The 24,543-nt window shown below is 41.5% G+C and overlaps 1 protein-coding gene across 2 annotated transcripts in view; it reads left to right on the top strand.

The window, feature by feature from the left end:
- LOC139012573 (serine/threonine-protein phosphatase 2A 56 kDa regulatory subunit epsilon isoform) overlaps nucleotides 1–24,543 on the top strand; it is a 113,551-nt gene continuing 89,008 nt past the window's right edge. For both annotated transcript variants that reach the window (XM_070418701.1, XM_070418709.1), the window contains exon 1: nucleotides 1–193. In XM_070418701.1, coding sequence (XP_070274802.1) covers nucleotides 68–193 — 126 coding nt within the window. In that variant the 5' untranslated portion in view covers nucleotides 1–67. The remainder of the gene's footprint in view (nucleotides 194–24,543) is intronic.

Raw genomic sequence — 24,543 nt, forward strand, 5'->3', positions numbered from 1 at the left:
TCCATCCTCAGAGCAGCCTGAACTGTTCCTAAAGAAACTTCAGCAGTGCTGTGTCATTTTTGACTTCATGGACACGCTATCTGATCTTAAAATGAAAGAATACAAGCGCTCCACTCTTAATGAACTGGTGGACTACATTACAATAAGCAGAGGCTGTTTGACAGAGCAGACTTACCCTGAAGTAGTTAGAATGGTGAGTTTCTTTTTTTTCGCCGGGGACACTTTTAAGCACCTTCTATAGCCACTCACAGGTGTACTCATGGCAGAGGCAGGTCACCAGAGGTCACCTCCACAAAAGAGAGCCAACCTCCTGAGAGCTAAGCACAAGTAGTCGGCACAATCCTAGAATTTGAAGAGACTATTTTATGGGAATGAAATCCAGAACTTTTCACTGACAGCGGTATTGGAGGAATCAATGACTTCAAACTATGAAGCCAAGATTGCCAGGGTATTATTGGTTTTCTGGTTTTGGGAAAAGAACAGACACAGGAAAATCAACAAAATTTTAGAAAAATATTCAAGCCTGTTGGATGTCTTGATTCTCCTCCCCCTTCCTCATTGATTGTGGTATATTAGAAATGGCTTTATGCTTAATAAAATGTGATTTATAGAATCTAGTTAAGCCTCTCTTGGCTTCTTAAACTAATGATTCTCTTTATAATCTTGAAATCGGGGTGATGTCTTTCATTATTTTTGAACAGTGTCTTGCACTTTGTGTGGTTGTTAGGAATTAAGAGAAGAAACATTATTAACTAATGCAAATAATTTGCATTGTATCAATAATTATATTCGTTTTCCAAAAGCTGGGCCAAAATATGATTTTCTGTTAGATTTCTGTGGGCAGGTTGCCTTCCTGGGCACCCCGGAAGATCTGGGATCTATAGAGTGCACGCTGTTTGGGAGGGAATAGGGTTGGGGCTTGGGGCTGGTCTACTAACTGGCGAAATTGCTTCAGAGACCCAAAAGGTTCAGTTCATATTATCATAATATGAGAAACTGTGACTGATGTGCAAAGGTCATTTCCAAACAACATCCACTATATTCTTCAGATCCATATCTGAGTTTATATTGCATTTGTTGTTGATTTATAGGAATATAGTACTAGACTGTTTTATAGGTTAACTATTAACATTGTGGCTCTTGAGCAGTGGTTCTCAACCATGGGCGATTTTGCTTCCCAGGGCACTTTGGCAGTGCCTAGAGACATTTTGGTAGTCACAGCCAGGGGTGGGAGGGGTGTATGTACTATCAGCATGCAGTGGAGAGAAGCCAGAAATGCTGCTAAATATCTTACACTGCACAGGACAGCCCCCCACTCCCCCCAACAAATAATGACCTGGCCCCACTGTCAGTAGTGCATTGTGAAGAAACCTTGCTAGAGTTTGTGTATTGTCTCACTTTTGTCCTGATGCTTAGGATCTTCTCTAGTCCACCTGCCTTCTGCAGAAGATGCTCCCTTGCTTTTTTAAAAAATATATATTTTTATTGACTTCAGAGAGGAAGGGAGAGGGAGAGAGAGATAGAAACATCAATGGTGAGAGAGAATTATTGATTGATTGCCTTCTGCATGCCCCCACTGGGGATCGAGCCCAAAATCTGGGCATGTGCCCTTGACCGGAATCGAACCGGGACCCTTCAGTTCGCAGGCTAACGCTCTATGCACTGAGCCAAACTGGCTAGGGCAATGCTCCCTTGCTTTTAACCTACCTGTGTCCTCAGCCAACAGAGGTATCCACTGTTTATAACTTCCTTCTGCATCTTTCTATGGATAGTTTATGAAAATGTTAGCATATAAGTATAAATATTGTTTTCTTGTAAATACAAATTTGTATTCACACTCTGTGACTTGCTTTTTTCACTTATCAGTATATAGTATATGTCATTATATATACTAGTAAAGCTGCCTCACTCAATCTTATAGCTCCATAATATTTCATTGTGTGGATATGCTATACTTTATTTAACTAATATCCTATGAATATCCTTACATGCACAACAGTGCAGCCTTGTGTGAGAACATCTATATATTTGCTGATTTTAAAAAACATTTATTTATTGATTTGAGAGAGAGAAAGGAAGGGAGAGAGTTTGGGGGAAGGGGGAGAGAAAGAGAAAGTAAAATATCAATTTGTTGTTCCACTTATTGATGCATTCATTGGTGGATCCTTGTATGTTCCCTGGTGTATCGGGACAATGCTCTAACTAACTGAGTTACCCGGCCGGGTCTGATTTTTATTTAAAAAATATATTTTATTGATTTTTTACAGAGAGGATAGGAGAGGGCTAGAGAGTTAGGAACATCGATGAGAGAGAAACATCGATCAGCTGCCTCCTGCACACCCCCTATTGGGGATGTGCCCACAACCCAGGTACATGCCCTTGACCAGAATCGAACCTGGGACCCTTCAGTCCACAGGCTGACGCTCTATCCACTGAGCCAAACCGGTTAGGGCTGATTTGTTTTTTAATAGTCTTTCTTTTTCCCCTGTTTGGACCTTCATGAATTCCCTACCACCACACTTACCCCTAATCTCTGGGTCCCCACCACTAATTCTGATTTGCCTTTGATTTCAGGACCTTAAAGTGCTACCAGTGTTTCCTGAAAAGCCCAGAGTTTTCTCTTTCCTTAAGTTCCTCAGCAGCCTACCCTTTTGGGTTGGGTTGTTTTTTTCTTCAGCAAATTAGTTCATTTGATGCTTTTTAAATCTTTTCATACTTGTCTGATTTTTCTAATTAGATTCTAAGCACTTCTAGGCAAAAACTATGTTTCTTGCACATCTGTGTCCTCCTAATGCCTCCTAGCTCAGGCCTACCTGAAATTGATTGAATGAGTAATGAACCCTCTAAAAATGTCAGCATTTCAGGCATTTAAATCATGATAAAGACATTCAATGTCGGTTGTGGGTTCGATCCATGGTTGGATTATGTACCGGAGGCAACCGATTGATTCTCACTTCTTTCTTTCTTTCTTTCTTTCTTTCTTTCTTTCTTCTTTCTTTCTTTCTTTCTTTCTTTCTTTCTTTCTTTCTTTCTTTCTTTCTTTCTTTCTTCCTTTCTCTTTCTTTCTTTCTCTCTCTCTCTCTCTCTCTCTCTCTCTCTCTCTCTCTCTCTCTCTTTCCTTCCTCCCTCCCTCCCTCCCTCCCTCCCTCCCTCCCTCCCTCCCTTCCTTCTTCTCCTCTCCTCTCCTCTCCTCTCCTCTCCTCTCCTCTCCTCTCCTCTCCTCTCCTCTCCTCTCCTCTCCCTCCCTCCCTCCCTCTCTTCTCTCTCTCTCTCTCTCTCTCTCTCTCTCTCTCTCTCTCTCTCTCTCTCTCTCTCTCCTTCCCTTCTTCTATGAAGACAATAAAAACGTATCTCCCAATGAGGATTGAAAAAAAAAAAAAGATTGAATGTCACTGGATTCTACTTAGTCTTAAAACGTAGTATTTGGCATAATCCAAATACTCTTTCATTTTTATAACCAGCTTTGATCTTTTAAAAGGAGACTATTTTCTCTTCTCCCTCACCACCTCCCTCCACCCCCCTCACATGTACCCATCACCAAAATTAAAAAATAAAAAGATTTCTATTAGTTGTGTGTTTAAAATATACTTGAGCCCTGGACGGGTAGTTCAGTTGTTTGGAGCATTGTCCTCATATGCCAAGGTTGCAGGTTCAATACCCGGTCAGGGCACATACCAATGAATGCATAAATAAGTGGAACAACAAATCAGTGATATTCTCTCTCTCTCTCTCTCTCTCCCTCTCCCTCTCCCTCTCCCGCTTCCCTCCCTCCCTCCCTCTCTCAAATCAATTAAAAAAATTAAAATATCCTTGAGCCCTATCCTTAAATCTGTAGTATGCACAGTATGCTAGGGCATTAGGAAATTAACTTTCTAGCCCTAGCCAGTCTGGCTAACTTGGTTGAGTGTCATCCCGTGCACCAAAAGATTGCTGGTTTGATTTCTGGTCAGGGTTCAATCCCTGGTTGGAGTGAGTACGAGAAGCAACCAGTCGATGTTTCTCTTCCCCTCCCCCTTCTCTCCCTCTCTCTCAAATTAAAAAAAATTAAAAGAAAATTAACTTTCTAGGTGGTACTTTATGATTCTCAGTTATAATTTATTTTTTTGTATCTCATGATTTGTGAAATTGCTAACTGCTAGTTTTGTGTGGTTCTTGGACAATCGTATTCTCAGAGAAGGATGTTGGATAGTAGAGTAGAAAGTACTTTGGAACCACACAAACATGGTTCAAGTGCTAGCTCTGGCCACATTTACTTCATCATCTTCGTTGTAACCCTCCATCTTTGGGGCCCTCAATTTTCATGTGATGCTAAGAGTTACATAGGATGGGGGCAAGGTGGCCATAGTCCTTCTTACTCTGCTCCATAAATAGTCCATATAAGTAAACTTGTTGTGCTTTTGTTTATATTTCAAGGTTCTCATCACCTCAAACATATGTACAAGCTAGTAAGCATAAGCAGGGCGCTTACCGCTCTGTAAGAAGGGTTGGAACCAAGTCCCCACTTGGTGCCCTCTACTCCCTTCCATTTTGCCACCTCTGAATCCCTTGTATATAAAAATTCTGGTGCTATTGCTGCTCACCTTCCTTATCTGTGTCTTACCTATCTTTTGGGTATTTTGTAAGGATATTTGATGATGTATGTAAAGCTCCTAGAACAGTGCCTAAGACAGCAGACATTCAATCAATATGATTATGTTTTGATGATTTTGTTATTGGATGCTTGATTTAACCAAGAGTTACTGGTTGTGGACTGAAAATGCTCTATCAGCTAGATGTTTAGTATTCCATTGCTTCAGTGGTTCTCAAATTCTATAATTCCAAGATGATCCTGCCTGTTGAACAGTCACTGTCCCTACCTAGTCTTCTTTCTTGTTACTGTAAAATGAAACTGCTTCGCCCTAACCGGTTTGGCTCAGTGGATAGAGCATCGACCTTCGGACTGAAGGGTCCCAGGTTCGATTCTGGTCAAGGGCATGTACCTTGGTTGTGGGCACATCCCCAGTGGAGGGTGTGCAGGAGGCAGCTGATCGATGTTTCTCTCTCATCAATGTTTCTAACTCTCTATCCCTCTCCCTTTCTCTCTGTAAAAGAGCAATAAAATATATTTTTTTAAAAAAAGAAACTGCTTCAATGGGACTGGTGGAGGAAATGTAGTGTTTTTATTTATTTAAAAAAATTTTAAAATATATTTTTATTGATTTCAGAGAGGAAGGGAGAGGGAGAGAGTTAGAAACATCAATGATGAGAGAGAATCATTGATTGGCTGCCTGCTGCATGCCCCACACTGGGGATGGAGTGTGCAACCTGGGCATGTGCTCTGACTGAGAATTGAACCGTGACCTCCTGATTTATAGGTAGATGCTCAACCACTTAGTCACCCCATCTGGGCAGTACCAAAAGCTTTTGATCCAACTTGATGGTACCTGTACTTTGAGAATTGCTACGACAAGAAAAGAGTGACAGGTAAAAGTAATCTATGAGTTAATTGAAGTCTGGATACCACCTACAGGCTGCTAGAATTAAAAAAGAAAAACAACTATGTATGTGCAAACAAAATAAAACAATAGCACTTAGTTTACTTGAAGAATAATAGTGTGGGGTAGTGGAAAGAGCCCCAGACAGAGAATGTGGAAGTTACTGTCCTTAATTCTCACCTTCCACTTAACTAGTGGTGAGGTCTTGGGTAAGCAATTTCTTCTCTAAACCCCAGTATTGTAAATGGAGGGATTGATGATGATCTCTCACATCCTTTCAGCTCTGAAAACTACCAACTCTTTTGGTTAACACAGTCTAAGAAATTTAGAATGGATTCTGCCATTCTTGAAGTTTATAAACCATTGACCAAGTAGTTGCTTAGGTAAGTGTTTGTTTTATGTATTTCTCATGGGGTCATATCTGATGGAAAAATGAGAATCAGGACATTTAGTTCCTTTAGCTTTAGTTCCTTCTGCTTTGTATCTTCTCAAATGTCAGGCTTCTGTCCTTGAGGCCGTCTTTTTCCATATTGTGCTCAGGTTTTCTTTTGGGTTCTGTTGCTATGCATCCATTTGAAAGATTTCTTAGAATTTCCGACTCTCCCAGTATCTTGTGTTAATTTATTTTTACCCAAACTCGAACTCTATGTGTTTTGTATTCTTTATATTCGCACATTTTTCTTCTCAAAAATGTCTCTTGGGCATAGTTCAAATGTGTGAGCTGAAATTGCATTGTTGAAGACATTGTTTTGGTTAACTCCAGATAAGGTTTATTGAATGTCTTAGAACCATACCTGTACTTTTTTTTTTTTTTTTAAAGAAAAAGCAAGCAAGAACTTATTGACTTTTTTTTTTTTTTTTAAAGAAAAAGCAAGCAAAAATATACTTAGGACAGTGAAACCAGGAAGGGCATAGAAGAAGCAACAGGAGAGCCTAGGCTGGGCTGCTTTAGCTCACTCAGAAGTCAGAGAAAAGCGGGGCCTTGGAGACAGATTCAGGGGTTAGCCCAGGATGAGCTGCCGCTGCCCATTGTTCCCTAGGTTGGGATCCCTTAGAGCAGCGGTTCTCATCCTGTGGGTTGAGAACCCTTTGGCGGTCGAACGACCCTTTCACAGGGGTCGCCTAAGACCATCCTGCATATCAGATATTTACATTACGATTCATAACAGTAGCAACATTACAGTTATGAAGTAGCAACGAAAATCATTTTATGGTTGGGTCACAACATGAGGAACTGTATTTAAAGGGCCAGAAGGTTGAGAACCACTGCCTTAGAGGTTAGGGCAGCCGTGGGCAAACTACGGCCCGCGGGCTGGATCTGGCCCCTTTATGTAATGATGTTTACTTTGAATTTATATTAGTTCACACAAACACTCCATCCATGCTTTTGTTGCGGCCCTCCGGTCCAGTTTAAGAACCCATTGTGGCCCTCAAGTCAAAAAGTTTGCCCACCCCTGGTAGGGGATATGTGCCTGTTGCGGGGGAAGGACAGATTAGGGGATGGCACGGGCATGCTCCCTGAAGGACAGTGCATGCACACTTGTACATTTTGATGATAAAAAAGGGGCAGGGCCCTACTCTGTCAACAAACTCACAATTGGGTAGAAAGGATACTCATGTGAACAAATAATGAGATAATGTCATGTATGCATTAATAAAGGCAAGGAAGGAGTATAGAGAAAGGGTGGTTGACCCGAGGTAGGTAGGGATGGTGAAGGAAGGTTTTACAAAGTAAGTTAAGCCTCAATAGGGTATTCAAGGTGGGTAACATATTTTTCAGGTGGCTGAAATAGGGTTGAAATGAAAAAGATAATTAGATGATACAAAGGAATTCCCCAACCCCTGATATAGTCAGAGAAAACAGTATATGCCAAATTGTTCCAGCATTAAATGTGAGTGTGTTCCAGAGTGGAAAGAGGTGAATGGTGGCAATTGAAGATATAGATGCTCTAGCCAGATCCTGAAAGAACCTCACAGACCTGGATAAACCATTGAAAAGTTTTAAGCAACAGCTGTGTGACATAGATTTACATTGCAATGACAGTGGGTCAGATAGATTGGAGGGTGCTGACATGGAAGGCAGAGAGGAATCTGTTAGGGGCAGTGGTCGGCAAACTGCGGCTCGCGAGCCACATGCAGCTCTTTGGCCCCTTGAGTGTGGCTCTTCCACAAAATACCACGTGCGGGTGCACACGTACAGTGCAATTGAAATTTCGCGGCCCATGCGCAGAAGTCAGTATTTTGTGGAAGAGCCACACTCAAGGGGCCAAAGAGCCGCATGTGGCTTGCGAGCCGCAGTTTGCCGACCACTGTGTTAGGGGACTGCTGTATTAGAGAAGTTGTGCAGGGCCTAAACCAAGCACAGGTGTGGAAGTAAACAAGGAGAGGAAAGGATGGCTTCTGAGACTCAGGAGGTAAAATTGAAGCCACTTAGTATTTGCATGGATGCTTGGAGTGTGAGAGGGGAAGGAGTCTACAGTAGCTTTGGGAATTAGGCAGTTTGTGGTGCTGCTATTTGAGAAAGGTGCAGCAGGAGGGAGAGCGGGCTCTGTGTGGAGGCTGAGGAATTGATTTTTGATGTAATTTTGAGGTTATGGGAGACCTAGATGTAAAAAGCTGGAGATAGCTATTGGTAATTATGGGGAGTAGTAAGGAGAGAAAAAGAACAGTGATGGAACTCCAGGCAATATCAGGGAATCGGTGTGCGCTAGTGCAGTGGGAGCTAGTGGGCTGAGGGAGTGCATGAAGTATGAGGTAGTCGAGATGGCTATAGACAATGATTGCACGCACAGTGGTGGAATCTTGTCTCTACTGTCTTGATTAGAGTAGAATCCTGCCACTTCTCTCCTGCAGAAAGTTTACTTGTCCCACCGGTCATTTGCTGTTATTATTTTCATATTTTGTCTTTTCTTGGTTTCAGAGTCTGCCCCACTCCTTATCTGTGCTTAAATCTCTAAATACCTAAAATTATAGAACATGAATTTTCCAAAGCTAACTAGTTTTAAGATATATAAAATATGTTGAATGTTTTTTTTTTAAATCTTTTCTATTGAAGTCTTTCCTTGAGTTCTTATATTGCAGTGATGGCGAACCTTTTGAGCTCGGCGTGTCAGCATTTTGAAAAACCCTAACTTAACTCTGGTGCCGTGTCACATATAGAAATTTTTTGATATTTGCAACCATAGTAAAACAAAGACTTATATTTTTGATATTTATTTTATATATTTAAATGCCATTTAACAAAGAAAAATCAACTAAAAAAATGAGTTCACGTGTCACCTCTGACACGCGTGTCATAGGTTCGCCATCACTGTATATTGTTTCTTAGCCACCATTAACTTTGTTTTTCCCGCTCTCAAATTATACCCTGTCCTTTGGTTATCTTAGTGCTTTATCTTTTATACAATCTGATTTGACTGGAAATCACACTCAGGTTAGCCTCTTAATAGAATAATACGGTTTTGTAGAAAATTATGAATTTGCAATTAAAGGTCTCAGAGTCTGCCTGCACAGGAGTGCTTTGTTAACTTCACTACATACACAGTTGGCTGAAGGACAGAGAGTTTCTTTTTGTAAAATAACAACTATCTAAAAGTAGCCTTGGGAATGGTAACTACCGGGGGGAAATATGAAATTTCCATTTCCATCTTCCTGCATCTGATAAGGAATATAAATATGCATCCTGGCCAGAATTTGCCTTGGAGGTGACTCTTCAGACCTAAAGGAGATAAGATCTGTGAGCCATTGAGGTAGGCTGCTTACATGATTGGAAATATAAATACATATGGAAGAGAGTGGAGTGATATCTGGGAAAAGGCATTTAAGAACTGAAGTTACTGCTAAATTTTGAGGATAGGATGTGTCTAAAAAAGCTAGAATATGAGAATTAAATTAGAAAGTACAGAATTCCTTGGTATTAGAAAAGAATTGAAGGTTATGATGATGAAGATTACCAAAAGCCATTTTTAGAATGAGATCAGGAAGAATTCATTGCTTAAGGTTAGGAGCAGATTATTACCATGTGTAATTTACCAGAGGGTAGGGAGACTGGCAGGCACTTTGCCCTTTCCTTAATTACCGTCTTTAACTATCACACGGTGCTTCTGTAGTTAATGCTCACTTAATATTCATTTAGCATTGAAGGGTGTCTATAGGTTGTTTTCATGGGGTCAGTGGACCCTCAAATGTTGGCTGCAAAAGTTTGTGTATTTTATGGTAGAGGAGTGCAGTTTTTGATTAAATTTTCAGATATATCTGACTTCAAAATGATTTAAGCTTGATTTTACCACATGTGCAGTGCTCTGCTAGGTGCTGCTTTGTTGGAAAATATAGAATGATATTGAAATTCCCCTTTGTGGCAGTAACAAAAGATAAAAAATGAAGTTGTTAAAATGATTTCACCAATGAAACTATGTGGGTCTGGAGTTTTCTCTGTGGGAAGGTTTCTAGTAGTGAATTCAATTTCTTAAGTATATGTCTGACTCTAGATTTCTCTTTCATCTTGTGTCAGTTTTGGTAGGTTGTTATAATAGTTTCACAGTTTAGAGTTGTAGTCAAATACTTAATCCTTGGAGGTTTTTCAAAAAGGTGTGTACTAATGATTCTTAACTTTTTCCTGCCCTGCCACTCCCTCTCAGTATATGAGTGCCTGGTTTCAATCTCTTAAATTTATTGAGACTTGTTTTGTGTCCTAACATGTGGTCTGTCCTAGAAAATGTTCCATGTGCACTTGAAATGAATGTATATTCTGCTGCTTTTGTGTGGAATGCTCGGAAGATATCAATTAAATCCATCTGATCCTATCTAATAAAGAGAAAACATGGTAATTAACCCATAACTTCGCTACCCTTCCCGTTGGCTAATCAGCGAGTATGCAGATTAACTGCCCAACCAAGATGGCGGGCCGGCAGCCAGGCAGCTGAAGCGAACAGGGAGGCTTGCTTGCTCCAGTGACGGAGGAAGTCAAGGTTCCCCGCCTGCCGCCGCCAGCTCTGAGCTGCTCTCTGAGAAACTATGTTTCAAATACAGAAGGTAAACAAAGCCCAGAAACCTGCTTTCAGCAGCCGAGGCCTCAGAGCTGGAGCCGAGCCTCAGAGCTAAAGCAGGCTCTCAGCTCCAGTGACAGCCATAGAAGGTAAATAAATCCCAGAATAAAAGAAAAAGAAAAAAAGGAGAGGTTGGGAGCTTCAGTCACCCGCCAGCCCGAAAACAGCCCTCATCCCTCACCCAGACTGGCCAGGCACCCCAGTGGGGACCCCCACCCTGAAGGGGGTGTGACCAGCTGCAAACAGCCATCATCCCCTAATCCAGACTGGCCAGGCACCCCAGTGGGGGACCCCCACCCTGAAGGGGGTTTGACCAGCTGCAAACAGCCATCAGCCCCTCATCCAGGCTGGCTAGACACCCCAGTGGGGACCCCACACCTGATCAGGACACCCTTCAGGGCAAACCAGCAGGCCCCCACCCGTGCACCAGGCCTCTATCCTATATAGTAAAAGGGTAATATGCCTCCCAGCACTGAGATCAGCTGAGCCGCGAGGCCTCCTGGCCCCTGGAGCAGCGTGACAGGGGGCAGCGCCCAAACCCCCTGATCGCCCTGCAGCTCTGTGTGTGACAGAGGGTGGGGTCACAAACCTCCCTATCCGCCCTGCTCTGTTTGTGACAGGGGAAGGCGCCCCAACCGCCTGATCGGCCCTGCTCTGTGGGTGACAGAGGGGAGCTCCCCAACCCCTTGATCGGCCCTGCTCTGTGTGTGACAGGGTGCGGCGCCCCAACCCCCTGATGGGCCCTGCTCTGTGCGTGACAGGGGGCAGCGCCCCAACCCCCTGATCGGCCGGCTCTGTATGTGACAGGGGTGGCACCACAAACCCACTGATCTGCCCTGCTCTGTGCGTGACAGGGGTGGCACCGCAACCTCCCCATCGACCCTGCCTTAAGTGTGACGGGGGCGGCGCCCCAAACCCCCCAATCGGCCCTACCCTGAGCGTGACTGAGGGTGGCATTGGCAACCTCCTGATCCGCCCTGCTCTGTGCATGACAGGGGGCGGCGCTCCAACTCCCCAATCGGCCCCTGCTTTGAGCCCGACCAGGGGCTGCGGGGCAGGCACCTAGGGATTGGGCCTGCCCTCTGCCACTCGGGAGTGGGCCTAAGCCAGCAAGTCGTTATCTCCCGAGGGGGTTCCAGACTGTGAGAGGGCACAAGTGGGGCTGAGGGACATCGCCCCCCCCCCCCCCCCCCCCCCCCCCCCCCGCCAGTGCACAAATTTTGTGCACCGGGCCTCTAGTCTAGTATAAGAGTGCATGGTGATTGAGGGGAGAGGAGGACTATGTCCGTTCCAAACACTCCTCTGTTCTACCCAAACTACAGTCTTTGAGATGATCCTATTCCCTATGATAAGTGCTCCCCCCATGCCTCTTCTCTCTGTCCACCAGTAGAAGCAGACAAGCCTGCCAGCAGCCTCAAATTGCTTGATTAGCGGCAAGGGAGTTAGATGATTTGAACATCACTTCATCTCCATCTCCATCTCCATGATGGACCCCAATCCTTGGAAGCACTTATTTGTATACAGGCCATTTTTCCTTTTTGTTGTCCTTCCCGGGTGACAGACAGACCTAGGCCCAGTCCTGCTACCGACTTATCTGTGATCTTAGATGGTCTTAATCCTCTTAAGTTTGTTTACCCCATTGTAACTTTGTAAGGTTGTCGTGATGTCATTATGATCATTATTCATGGTACCACCTCTACCACTTCTGCTAGACTTACCTTTTTCTTTTGATAGCTTAATCAGTTTTTCCAGTTACAATGAAGTCTTGCTAGCCTGAAAGCTTTTTGACTCTTCAGTGTGACTTTCCATATCTTTTCTCTGATTGTTGGTTTTAAACTTTAATTCTCTCTGGGAATTTTATCTTTAATTCTTTTTTTTTGAGGACCCTATAAATCTGTATGTATTGTGTGAACAATTATATGTACATGTGTATCAGCCTTAGTTAACCTAAATATAATTTCTTCTGATATACTTGTATATATTTTTTTTTTTAATATATTTTTTATTGATTTTTTACAGAGAGAAAGGGAGAGAGATAGAGAGCCAGAAACATCGATGAGAGAGAAACATCGATCAGCCGCCTCCTGCACATCCCCCTATGGGGATGTGCCCGCAACCCAGGTACATGCCCCTGACCGGAAGCGAACCTGGGACCCTTCAGTCCGCAGGCCGACGCTCCATCCACTGAGCCAAACCGGTTTTGGCTATACTTGTATATTTATGTCCCTACTATGTTAATAACTTACCATTTCTCTTCTGTAAACATTTTCTCTTAAGGAATCTGACAGAGATTTTAATGTGTTTAGTGTTTATTTAAATGAGCTAAGGAGCTGGTTTTTACTCAGGAAGCAACTCAGCTACTCTTGATTGCTATTTGCTTCATTTATAAGCTGTAGTCCTTCTGGCTTAACTGTTTTACAGATTGTTCAGAGTTTCCAATGTACTTAAAATTGTTTGACAGCTGTGACTTGTCTAGCACTGATCTGTCCAATACTATTATCTCACTATAAGGAGAATACTTCTACCAGTCTCCTCACTGTTCCAAGCTGTAAACAGAATTTTGTAGAGTAAGTACAGTACTGCATTCAAGTTCTGTTTTCTTTTTCTCCCACCTTTTAATTTAACCTTGAAACCAGAAATATGGTTATAAGTAGAAAGCAATATTTCTGAAAAAATCTATCAAGGAAATGAACGATAAAGTAATTGGGAAATTTTGCCTATGGTACATGCATGTGGGTCTTGGATAATTCTAGCAACTGGTGCTAGTTTATATGGTCCAGCTGTCTCTGTACTGAGGAGAGACAGGAGAGAGAGAGAGAGAGAGAGAGAGAGAGAGAGAGAGAGTGTTTTATTTATTGGTTGATTCTTGCAGCAGAAAAGCTAGTTACACCACAGTGTAAAAAGGAGAAAATGTGTGACCTCTATGTGGAATTTTCAGAGACAGTAATGCTTGAGGCAAGAATTTGGCAAGGAAACAATCTGCAGGCCATTTTCAGGAGGTAGTTGGCTACTGACCAATGTGAAAAGCCAAATTTGATCTGTAGATGAAAACGGGAAATATGCTATCCAATGATTTCTGCAGAGGGTGTTGCCTCTGGAAAGTGAGGAGAAGATAAAGGGTTTTTAGAGTAAAAATGCCTTTACAATGATGACTAGAGATGGGGGTTGGCTGAACAGTGGAGAAGGGAAGACTGGAAAGACCAGAGCCTAAGGCAGTAGGCAGGGCCTGGGCAAAAAGGGGCATTGGCAGGGGTGCCAGGGGTGACACACAGAAGAGAAGATGTTTCTGAATAAAAATAGGACTGGTTATAACTTCTTAGTAAGTTGGAGAACAGGTTTATTTTTTAATAAAATGGGTAAGTTATAATAAGAGAATATGGCGTTTCCTGACCCTTTAGAAACGTAGGTAACAAACTGGGTGTGGGGGCTAGACAGATAGTGTTAGGTACTAAATGAGCTGCTTTGAAATGTTGTGGAATTTCTCTTCCTGAAGAAGTTAAGGCCTTTATGAGAATAGGCCTCTGGAATAATGTAGGCTACTTTTGTGGGACTGTTGACTTTTTCTCTTAGAAAAGTTATAATATTTGTTAAGCTTAGACAATAGAGAAGGTCTGGAAAATTGAGGTTTATATTTTTACTGGCATAGGTACTAAGTGGGGAGCCTATAATGCCCTGTTCTGGAAAGTAGGAGTAGTTATTTGAGGGATAAAATAATTGGAAGGCAATGATCTTTAAATGCACATTTAAAGTCGAAGCTAACAGGGTTGCTGGACAGTTCCTTATTCCTAGAGCCATCTCTTGGTTTCTTTCTGGGAAACTTGCTTCTATACTCCTGCCTTTCACCCAAGATAACGCTGGCATGCCTCAGCGAGGCCGGGAAGGGAGGGAGGGCTGTCTGTCTCTCTCTCCCCCAGAGTGGCCTGTTTTACTCTGTTATGAAGTAGTTCTATCAGGTAAGGAGTAATGTTACTCTACAGTCTGATGTACTTCAGGTATTTTTTTTTTAAATTCTTTATTGTTTAAAGTATTACATAAGCCTCTTTTCCCCCCATTGACCTCTCCCCGGTCGCCCTCATCCCCCAGCACATGCCCTCACCCCCCTACTGTCTGTGTCCATTGGTTATACTCATATGCATGCATACAAGTTCTTTGGTTGATCTCTTGCCCCCTCACCCCCGGCTTTCCCTCATAGGTTGGACAGTCTGTTGGATGCTTCTATGACTCTGGTTCTATTTTTGTTCATCAGTTTATGTTGTTCATTATATTCCACAAATGAGTGAGATCATGTGATATTTATCTTTCTCTGACTGACTTATTTTGCTTAGCATAATGCTCTCCAGCTCCATCCATGCCGTTGCAAATGGTTAGAATGCCTTCTTTTTTACAGCAGCATAGTATTCCATTGTGTAGATGTTCCACACTTTTCTAATCCACTCATCTGCTGATGGGCACTTAGGCTGTTTCCAGATCTTAGCTATTGTAAATTGTGCTGCTATGAACATAGGGATGCATGTATCCTTTCTGATTGGTGTTTCTGATTTTTTGGGATATATTCCTAGAAGTGGGATTACTGGGTCAAATGGAAGTTCCATTTTTAATTTTTGGAAGAAACACTATACTTTTTCCACCAGGCTTCATTCCCACCAGCAGTGCAAGAGGGTTCCTTTTGCCCTGCCAGCACTTGGTTGATTTGTTGATGATAGCCATTCTGACAGGTGTGAGCTGGTACCTCATTGTCGTTTTGATTTGCATCTTTCGGATGATTAGTGACTTTGAGCATGTTTTCATATGTCTCTTGGCCTCCTGTATGTGTCTATTTTTAGGTCCTTTGCCCATTTTTTGATTGGATTGTTTATCTTCCTTTTGTTAAGTTGTATGAGTTCCCTATACATTTTGGAGATTGAACCCTTATCGGAGATAACATTGGCAAACATGTTCTCCCATGCAGTGGGCTTTCTTGTTGTTTTGTTATGGTTTCTTTTGATGTAGTCCCATTTGTTTATTTTCTTTTTAGTTTCCATTGCCCTAGGAGCTGTATTGCTAAAGATATTGCTACAACAAATGTCTGCTATTTTTCTGCCTATAGCTTCTTCTAAGATTTTTATGGTTTCCCATCTTACCTTTATCCATTTTCATTTTATTTCTGTGTATGGTGTAAATTGGTCTACTTTCATTTTTTTGCATGTATCTGTCCAGTTTTCCCAACATCATTTATTGAAGAGACTATCTTGACTCCATTGTATGCTCTTGCCTCCTTTGTCAAATATTAATTGAGCATAATGGCTTGGGTCAATTTCTGGGTCTTCTTTTCTGTTCCATTGGTCTATATGTCTGTTCTTGTGCCAGTACCAGGCAGTTTTGAGAACAGTGGCTTTGATATCTGGTATGGTGATCCCTCCAACTTTGTTCTTCTTTCTCAAAATTGCTGCAGCTATTCGGGGTCTTTTTTTATTCCAGATTAATTTCTGGAGAGTTTGTTCTAGGTCTTTGAAATATGCCGTTGGTATTTTAATGGGGATTGCATTGAATCTATAGATTGCTTTGGGTAGTATGGACATTTTAATGATGTTGATTCTACCAATCCATGAACACGGTATGTTCTTCCATTTGTTTATGTCTTCCTCTATCTCATTTTTCAGCGTCCTAATTTTCTGAGTACAGGTCCTTTACCTCCTTGGTTAAATTTATTCCTACGTATCTTAGTTTTTTTGTTGCAATGGTAAATGGGATTTTTTTTTTAGTTTCTCTTTCTGTGAGTTCATTATTGGTGTATAAAAAAGTAATAGATTTCTGGGTGTTAATTTTGTATCCTGCTACATTGCCAAATTCATTTATTAATTCTGGTAGTTTTTTGATGGAGTGTTTAGGATTTTCTAAAAAAAAAATGTATCATGTCATCTGCGAATAAGGACAGTTTTACTTCTTCTTTTCCAATTTGGAGGCCTTTTATTTCTTCTTCTTGTCTGATTGCTATGGCTAGTACTTCCAGTACTATGTCGAACAGGAATGGTGAAAGTGAGCATCCCTGTCTTGCTCATGTTCTTAGGGGAAATGGTTTTAGTTTTTGCCCATTGAGTATGATGTTGGCTGTAGGTTTGTCATATAAGGCTTTTATTATGTTGAGGTATGATCCCTCTATTCTCACTTTTCTTAGAGTTTTTATCAGGAAAGGGTGTTGGATTTTGTCAAGTGCTTTTTCTGCATTAATTGATATGATTACATGAATTTTGTCTCAGTTTGTTTATGTTATGTATCACGTTTATTGATTTGCGGATATTGTACCATCCTTGCATCCCTGGAATAAATCCTACTTGGTCATGGTGTATGATTATTCTAATGTAATACTGGATCCGATTTGCTAGAATTTTGTTGAGGATTTTAGCATGTATGTTCATCAGGGATATTGGCCTGTAATTCTATTTCTTTGTAGTGTCTTTATCTGGTTTTGGGATTAGGGTAATGCTGGCTTCATAGAAAGAGCTTGGAAGTATGCCTTCCTCTTGAATTTTTTGGAATAGTCTGAGAAGGATAGGTTTTAGTTCTTCTTTGAATGTTTGGTAAAACTCCCCTGTGAAGCCATCTGGTCCAAGGCTTTTGTTTACTGGAAGTGTTTTGATTACTGTTTCAATTTCATCAGTAGTTATTTGCCTATTCAAGTTTTTTGATTTTTCCTAATTGAGTTTTGGAAGATTGTGTTTTTCTAGGAATATGTCCATTTCGTCAAGGTTGTCGTTTGTTGGAGTGGAGTTGTTCGTAGTATTTTTTTTTTTTAATAATCCTTTGTATGTTTGTGGGGTGGGTTGTTACTTCACCTCTTTCATTTTTGATTTTGTTTATTTGGGTCCTCTCTCTGTTTCTTGGTGAGCCCGGCTAGAGGTTCATCAATCTTGTTTATCCTTTCAAAGAACCAGCTCTTGGTTTTGTTGATCTTTAGTATTTTTTTTTTGTCTCTTTGTTGTTTATTTCCACTCTGATCTTTATTATTTCCTTCCTTCTGCTTACTCTGGGCTTTTTTTGTTGCTCTCTTTCTAATTCTTTCAGTTACAGTTAAATAATGTATTACCATTTTTTTCTTTTTGTGTGTGTGATAGGCTTGTAGAGCTATGAACTTCCTTCTCAGGATTGCTTTCTCTGTGTCTCATAGATTTTGCATTGTTGTGTTTTTATTGTCATTTGTTTTCAGGGTATTTTTAATTTCTTCTTTGATCACCCAATCATTGTTTAATAGTATGCTATTCATCATCCAAGTGTTTGAATTTTTTGATTGTTTTTATTGTAGTTGATTTCTAATATTATGCCATTGTGGTCTTAGAAGATGCTTGATACAATTTCAATCTTCTTGAATTTGGAGAGACTTTGCTTGTTACCCAATATGTGGTCTATCTTTGAAAATGTCCCATGTGCACTTGAGAAGAATGTATATTCCATAGCTTTGGAGTGAAATGTTCTGAAGATGTCAATTAAGTACATCTGATCTAGTGAATCATTTAGGATTGCTGTTTCTTTGCTGATTTTTTTGTCCAGATGATTTATCCAGTGATGTCAATGGGGTATTGAAGTCCCCTGCTATGATTGTATTGTTGTCGATCTCTCCCTTGATTTCTTCCAGAAGTTTTTTATGTATTTGGGTGCCCCTGTATTAGGTGCATATATGTTTATCAGAGTTATAGCTTCTTGTTGTATTGATCCCTTTAGTGTTATGCAGTGGCCTTCCTTATCCCTTGTTATGGTCTTTACTTTGAGGTCTGTTTTGTTCAATATAAGTGTTGCTGTCCCGCTTTTTTTCCATTTCCATTTGCCTGAAAGATATTTTTCCGTCCCTTCACTCTCAGTCTGTGTGCGTCTGTTGTTCTGAGTTGGGTCTCCTGCAGACACCATATATGTGGGTTATGTTTTCTTATCCATTCAGGCACTCGATGTCTTTTGATTAGAGCATTCAGTCCATTTACATTCAAGGTTATTATTGATAGGTACTTGTTTGTAGCCATTTTTATTTTTTGTGTCTGTGTTCCTTCTTCCCTTTTTATTTCTTCTTTTTACAACAGTCCCTTTAGCATTTCTTGCATTGCTGGCTTGGTAGTGATAAACTCTCTTAGGCCTTTTTTTTTTTTTTTTTTTCTGTGAAGCTCCTGATTTCCCCTTCAATTTTGAATGATAGCATTGCTGGATAGAGTATTCTTGGACTCAGTCCCCTGCCCTCCATCACTTCATATCCTTCCTTTCATTCCTTTCTAGTTCGATGTGTTTCTGTTGAGAAATCATTTGATAATCTAATGGGAGATCCCTTATAGGTAACTCTCTGTCTCCTGCAGCCTTTAAGATTCTCTCTTTGTGGTTAATGTTTGCCATCATAATTACAATGTGTCTTGGTGTGGGTCTTTTTGGGTTCATCTTGTTTGGGACTTTGTGCTTGTGTGACTTTCTTCTTCCCCAAATCAGGGAAGTTTTCTGACATTATTTCTTTAAGTAGGTTTTCTAACCCTCGCTCTTTTTCTTGTCATTCTGGTACCCCTGTTATATGTATGTTGCTTTATTTCATGTTGTTCCAAAGCTCCCTTAGGCTCTTCTTCTGCCTTTTAATTTTTTTCTACAGTTGCAGTTCAGATTGGATGTGTCTTGCTGCCCTGTCTTCTATTTCGCTAATTCTGTCCTTCACTTCTTCTAGTCTACTGTTGAAACCTTCCATAGTGTATTTTATTGTAGTTATATCACTCTTTATTTCCTCTTGCTTCTTACATAAGTTGTTGATTTTCTCATCCATCTGGTTTATGAACTGTATGACCCTTATTCTGAATTCTTTTTCTGACAAATTTCATGCCTCCATTTCATTTAGTTCCTTTTCTGGTGATTCCTCTCTTTCCTTTGAGAGTTGTTTCTTTGTCTCCCCATTTTTGTACTCACCCAAGGATCTAGGCGTTGAGTCTCACTGGCCTGTGACTGCAGCGGCAGGCGTGGCGGCGGGTCACATGGTCACCAGCCCTGGGGTGTATGCGTTGGGCTTGGCGGTGATTCACGCAGTCGCAGCACCTGCGGTTGCTGCTTGAGGTACCTGGTGTTGCTGCATAGGGCTTGGCTGCTCACCTTTGGTTGTGGCGCCTGGGATTGCATTGGGCTTGGCGGTGGCCAGCGCAGTCGTGGCGTCTGGGGTTGCTGCGTAAGGCTTGGCTGTTCAGGCATGGATGGGGCACCCGGGGTTGCTACATAAGGCTTGGCTGTTCTCATGTGGTCATGGAGCCTGGGCTTTCTGTGTAAGGCTTGGATGTTTGCATGTGGATGGGGCACCTGGGGTTGCTATGTAGGGCTTGGTATTCCTGTGCGGATGCGGAGTCTGGGTTTGCTGCGTAAGGCTTGGCTGTTCATGTGCGGACGGGTTGCCTGTGGTTGCTGTGTAAGACTTGGCTGTTCGCACGCAGTCGCAGAGCCTGCTGTTGCTGCGTAAGACTTGGTTGTTCGCGTGTGGATGTAGCGGCCAGGGTTACTGCGTAAGGCTTGGCTGTTTGCATGTAGTTGCAGCACCCGGGCCTAAAGCGTCTGGCTGGTGGGAGGGGAGCGCACTCTGAACTCACAGGAGCTCGCGGCCAGGGAGACTGGAGTCTCGGTGTTTGTGGTTCCGCAGCCGAGGCAGCAGGTCCCTGGGTGGAGTGGCTGTATGGTCCCGGATAGTGTCTGAGGGCACCCTCGGTAGAGGTGAGGCTGGGCTCCCAGTCATTGCAGCTCTCCCCTTCAAGATGGCATGGCCTCTGTGGCAGAGCCGGCTCTCCCGGGAGAGATTGCAGCAGTAGTAGAGGCTGCCTGGCTAGGGGAGCCTCGTACGCCAGCCCCCAAACTCCTGTGGAATCTAACAGCCCTTCACTCACACACATCCACACACCCCACACGTCCACACACTCCCCTTTTGTTTTCTCACTCACTCACACTCTTTCCCTCACTGCTGTCCTGCTGGCCGCCATCTTCCTCCTGGAAACTTTTAACTCCAGGTATGTTTTTGTTTTTATTACTCACCAGCTAGCTCATGGCTTTGTTTAACTCATGAAAGGCCACAGACATGCACACAGTGGGGGACAGTGACAGTTTTGGCAGTGTTTCCTGATTACAAATAAGAACACATATTCAATAGCCAGAAATGTTTATCAGGAGCCTCAAGTTTGAGAGAATTTTGAGAGAGCACAAGCACATGTTTGTTTGTTTTTTAAATATATTTTTATTGATTTTGGAGAGAGGTAAGGAGAGGGAGAGAGACACACCAATGATGAGAGAATCATTGATTGGCTGCCTCCTACTGGGGATTGAACTGTGACCTCCTGGTTTATAGGTCAACCCTCAACCACCAAGCCACAGGGGCCGGGCTCACACATGCGTGTTTTAAATTAAAAATTCAAGAGGTTTAAATTTTCTTTCAGTGTTAGCTGATTTTGAGCCATAAAGTGGTCAAATTAGATGTTACAATATGTGTTCTCAAAAAAGCCCTGTATTATTATTGTTTTATCAATTTGTGCACTTTGGTTCTTACAGAAATCACTTCATTTACCAGCTTTCTAGGTTTTAGGACCTATAGTCCATACACAATGAAAGGTAGTGAACACCTGGTATTACAGGCTATCCTGTGTGTGGGGCCGAGTGTTAGACTGTGAGCACCAGCAGTATTGAGAGCCGGCTCTGTATTTATGCATAGTAAGCACTCTGACTATCGCAGTGTTTACACCTCTATTCTTGGATTCCAAGATTTAATATCAACAGTCTTCACTTTGGGATTCACTGCTACATTTCCAATTTTGGAGATAGTACAGTGTAGTTGTTTCTGTGTGTGAAATATTATTTCCCTGCGATGGTTTTGTGTAGGGATAACAGACTAGAAATAATTAATTTAACATTACTGTCACCATTTAAGCAGGTAAAAAGTTGCTTACTATTTTTAGCAAAGTTTAATCTTGAAATAGGAGCCTAATGGAGTGGAGGGTTCATGGTTGGAATCTCTGGGTAATAAGGTGGGGAGGCAGGGGTGGATCTAGATTATAGAGGTCTTGGCAAGCTAAGTAGAAGAGGTTAGATTTAATCCTGTAGACAGCAAGCAGGAAGTTGCTAAGGTTTTTGAACAGGAGATGAAATATAAATGGTATTCTTCTTTTTCTTTCTTTAGCCCCCACAAAGAAAGTCTGTACCCTTCTGCCAGTTCCTTTACAGGTTTTAGGCTGGCAGATTTAACTCAGAATGGCTGATGACAGAGGGCTGTTGTTCTAGTCTTGTCAGATGGTGGCAAAGGAAGAGGAGATGGACAACATATAAAGGAACTCCTCATCCTCTATATTTTTTAACTTGTGCTTATCAAAAAAGAATGAGAGGAAAAACACATAGTTTCATTATTTAAATTCACTCATTGTTCACATTTTGGCCAATTTCCTCCTAGGTTTTTTTAAAATGAGCTTTCCCTCTTAAATAAAAAGATTCATATATATATATACCCTCTCCCTCCAGGGAGCACACCCCTGCTATTCCCTCCCTGCCTCCCTGCACGTTTATAGGTATCCCCTAACCTCTAAGGGACACCATGAGACTTGCAACTAGGGGAGCAATGGGCAGCAGCAGCTTGTCCCAGGGTAACCCCCTGAAATTGTCTCCAAGGCCCCCTATTCTCTGACTTTCCAGTGAGCTAAGACAGTCCAGCCTAGGCTCTCCTGTTGCTTCTTCTATGCTTTTCCTTGTTTCACTGCCCTAAGTATATTTTTGCTGCGGTCAATAAATTCTTGCTTGCATTTCTACACTTTGTCTCTTGATTGAAATATTTCCCTCAAGAAGACAAGAACTGATGTCTCCTCCTCTCCCCAGTAACAGTAGGATGACTAGAGCAAGGCTCCAGTCTTCATCTGGTATCTGCTCCTCAAGCCCCCACCCAGAACAGAAATGGATGGAACACAAGTCAGTATCAGCAGAAACAATGGACAACTTAGTATTATTGTCCATTCTCTTGTATGTTATCCTTTCAAGTCTGACCAGTCCTATTACTAAAAAAGCTGCAGTTAATTAGAACTTATTATGGGTCAAGACCTTCACATACATTATCATTAATCTCCATACCAAGTAGCATCTTTCCTGCTTTAGAAATGAGGCAACAGAGACATAAGAATGTAGCTAAGCACAGAGAGATAAAGCACAGAGAGCTAAAAATCCCAGCATTACTGGGATTCAAATGAAATGAACTGAATGCATCACCATATCTCTTTCCTTAAGATGGAAATGTCCCTCAACAACTTTGCTAGTCTCTGTAAAGGTAAACAGAGGCTAGAACATGAAAATCCTGTGAGTCCTGTTAGGTATTGCACTACTTGTAAGACATTCCAGAGGACTTGTTCAGGAGGTGGCTCCAAATGTAGGTCAGAGGAGTGGCTTTAGGGAAAAAAATCAGATGTAATTAACATGCAATACAATTTTTTAAAATATATTTTATTGATATTTTTACAGAGAGGAAGGGAGAGGGATAGAGAGTTAGAAACATCAATGAGAGAGAAACATCGATCAGTTGCCTCCTGCACACTCCCCACTGGGGATGTGCCCGCAACCAAGGTACATGCCCTCGACTAGAATCGAACCTGGGACCCTTGAGTCCGCAGGCCGACACTCTATCTATCCACTGAGCCAAACCGGTGGTTAGGGCTGCAATACAATTTTAAGAACTGATCTTAGGCAGTGAATGTTCAATAAATTTAACAATTCTATACACTCAACCAAATCCCAGATCTGGAGCATCACTATCACCCAAGAAAATTTCCTTGTGCCTCGTTCCTGTTAATTGTTTCCTAATCTATATCTATATCTATATCTATATCTATATCTATATCTATCTATACACATTTATATATCTGTATAATTTTGGATTCTTTTAAAAATTATTTTCTTAGTATTATTATGTAAACATGCTTTCTTGTTAAATATCTTTTGAAACATCATTTTCAAAGCTGCCTAATATGCCACCATGTGGATATGCCATTGTTTAATTAACTGTTTTCCTGTTCTGGAATATTTAAACTGTTTCCAAATTTTTGTTATTAAAATTAATACCACCATTAGCACCAAAGAGACATTGTGAAGGACTAAATAACACAAGTTGTTGGTAAGTTGAATAAAGTTGAATAAAGCAGGTAAAGGAGAGGAAGAGTTAAAGAAAACTCCAGAGGGGTAGGCAGAATTGGGAAGGTGAGAATAGAATTCTCTTTTAGGGGGAACGTGGAGGTCAAAGAGGATGAGATTGGTTTTGAGTAGATTGAATTTGAGATCTAGTGAGATGTCAGAACTGTTCTGCATGTTACTGGAAATAATGGGACTAAGACATTTATGTGTCCTAGAAACAGAAGTCATGATAGAAAAGGTGACAGAGAACTGAGTATCGAGAGGAGAACATCATGCCAAGGTTTCAGCCTGGCTCTAAGTTCTGGCACTGGCTGCTGCTGCTGCTTCTTCTTCTTCTTCTTCTTTTTTTTTTTTTAGATCTGTTCACTTGTTCATTGGGTGAAATGATGACTTTGAGACATTCACTTGACTTCTGTATACAGTATCCCAAGGTCCAGAATGTGCTTTATTTTCTATTTTGTTTTACACTAAGACCGAATGTGGTTGGTGCTAATTCTGAGAAAACTGATGTGGGGATCTCTCAATTACCTTGGCTAAGGTTAGAGCAGCTGTTACTTGATTTTCAAGAGGTTCTACTGGATCCTTTCCCATTAAAATGGGATTGGTATATTTGCATATGAAATTAAATTATTTGAATCAGCAGACTTTACTGGAGAATGGAAGAAAATAGTTTAATAGGAAATAATCATTAACTTTTGAGTAAATAGGTGGAGTTGAACACATGCATATGTTTATTACCTTTACCTCCTGAAATCACACAAAAATTACTGAAAAGAAATAAAACTCAAGAACAAAGCAAAATACAGAGGGGATCTCAGAATCAACATTTTGGAAACTAGAAAGCGAATGAACTGGTGTTCTCTCCCTTGGCCGATCAGAGAAAGTTGAATCCTAAACAGCAG

This window comes from Myotis yumanensis, unplaced genomic scaffold (assembly GCF_028538775.1).
Source record: "Myotis yumanensis isolate MYYU_CA2020_CCGP unplaced genomic scaffold, mMyoYum1.0.hap1 SCAF_1, whole genome shotgun sequence".
NCBI classification, from domain to species: domain Eukaryota; kingdom Metazoa; phylum Chordata; class Mammalia; order Chiroptera; family Vespertilionidae; genus Myotis; species Myotis yumanensis.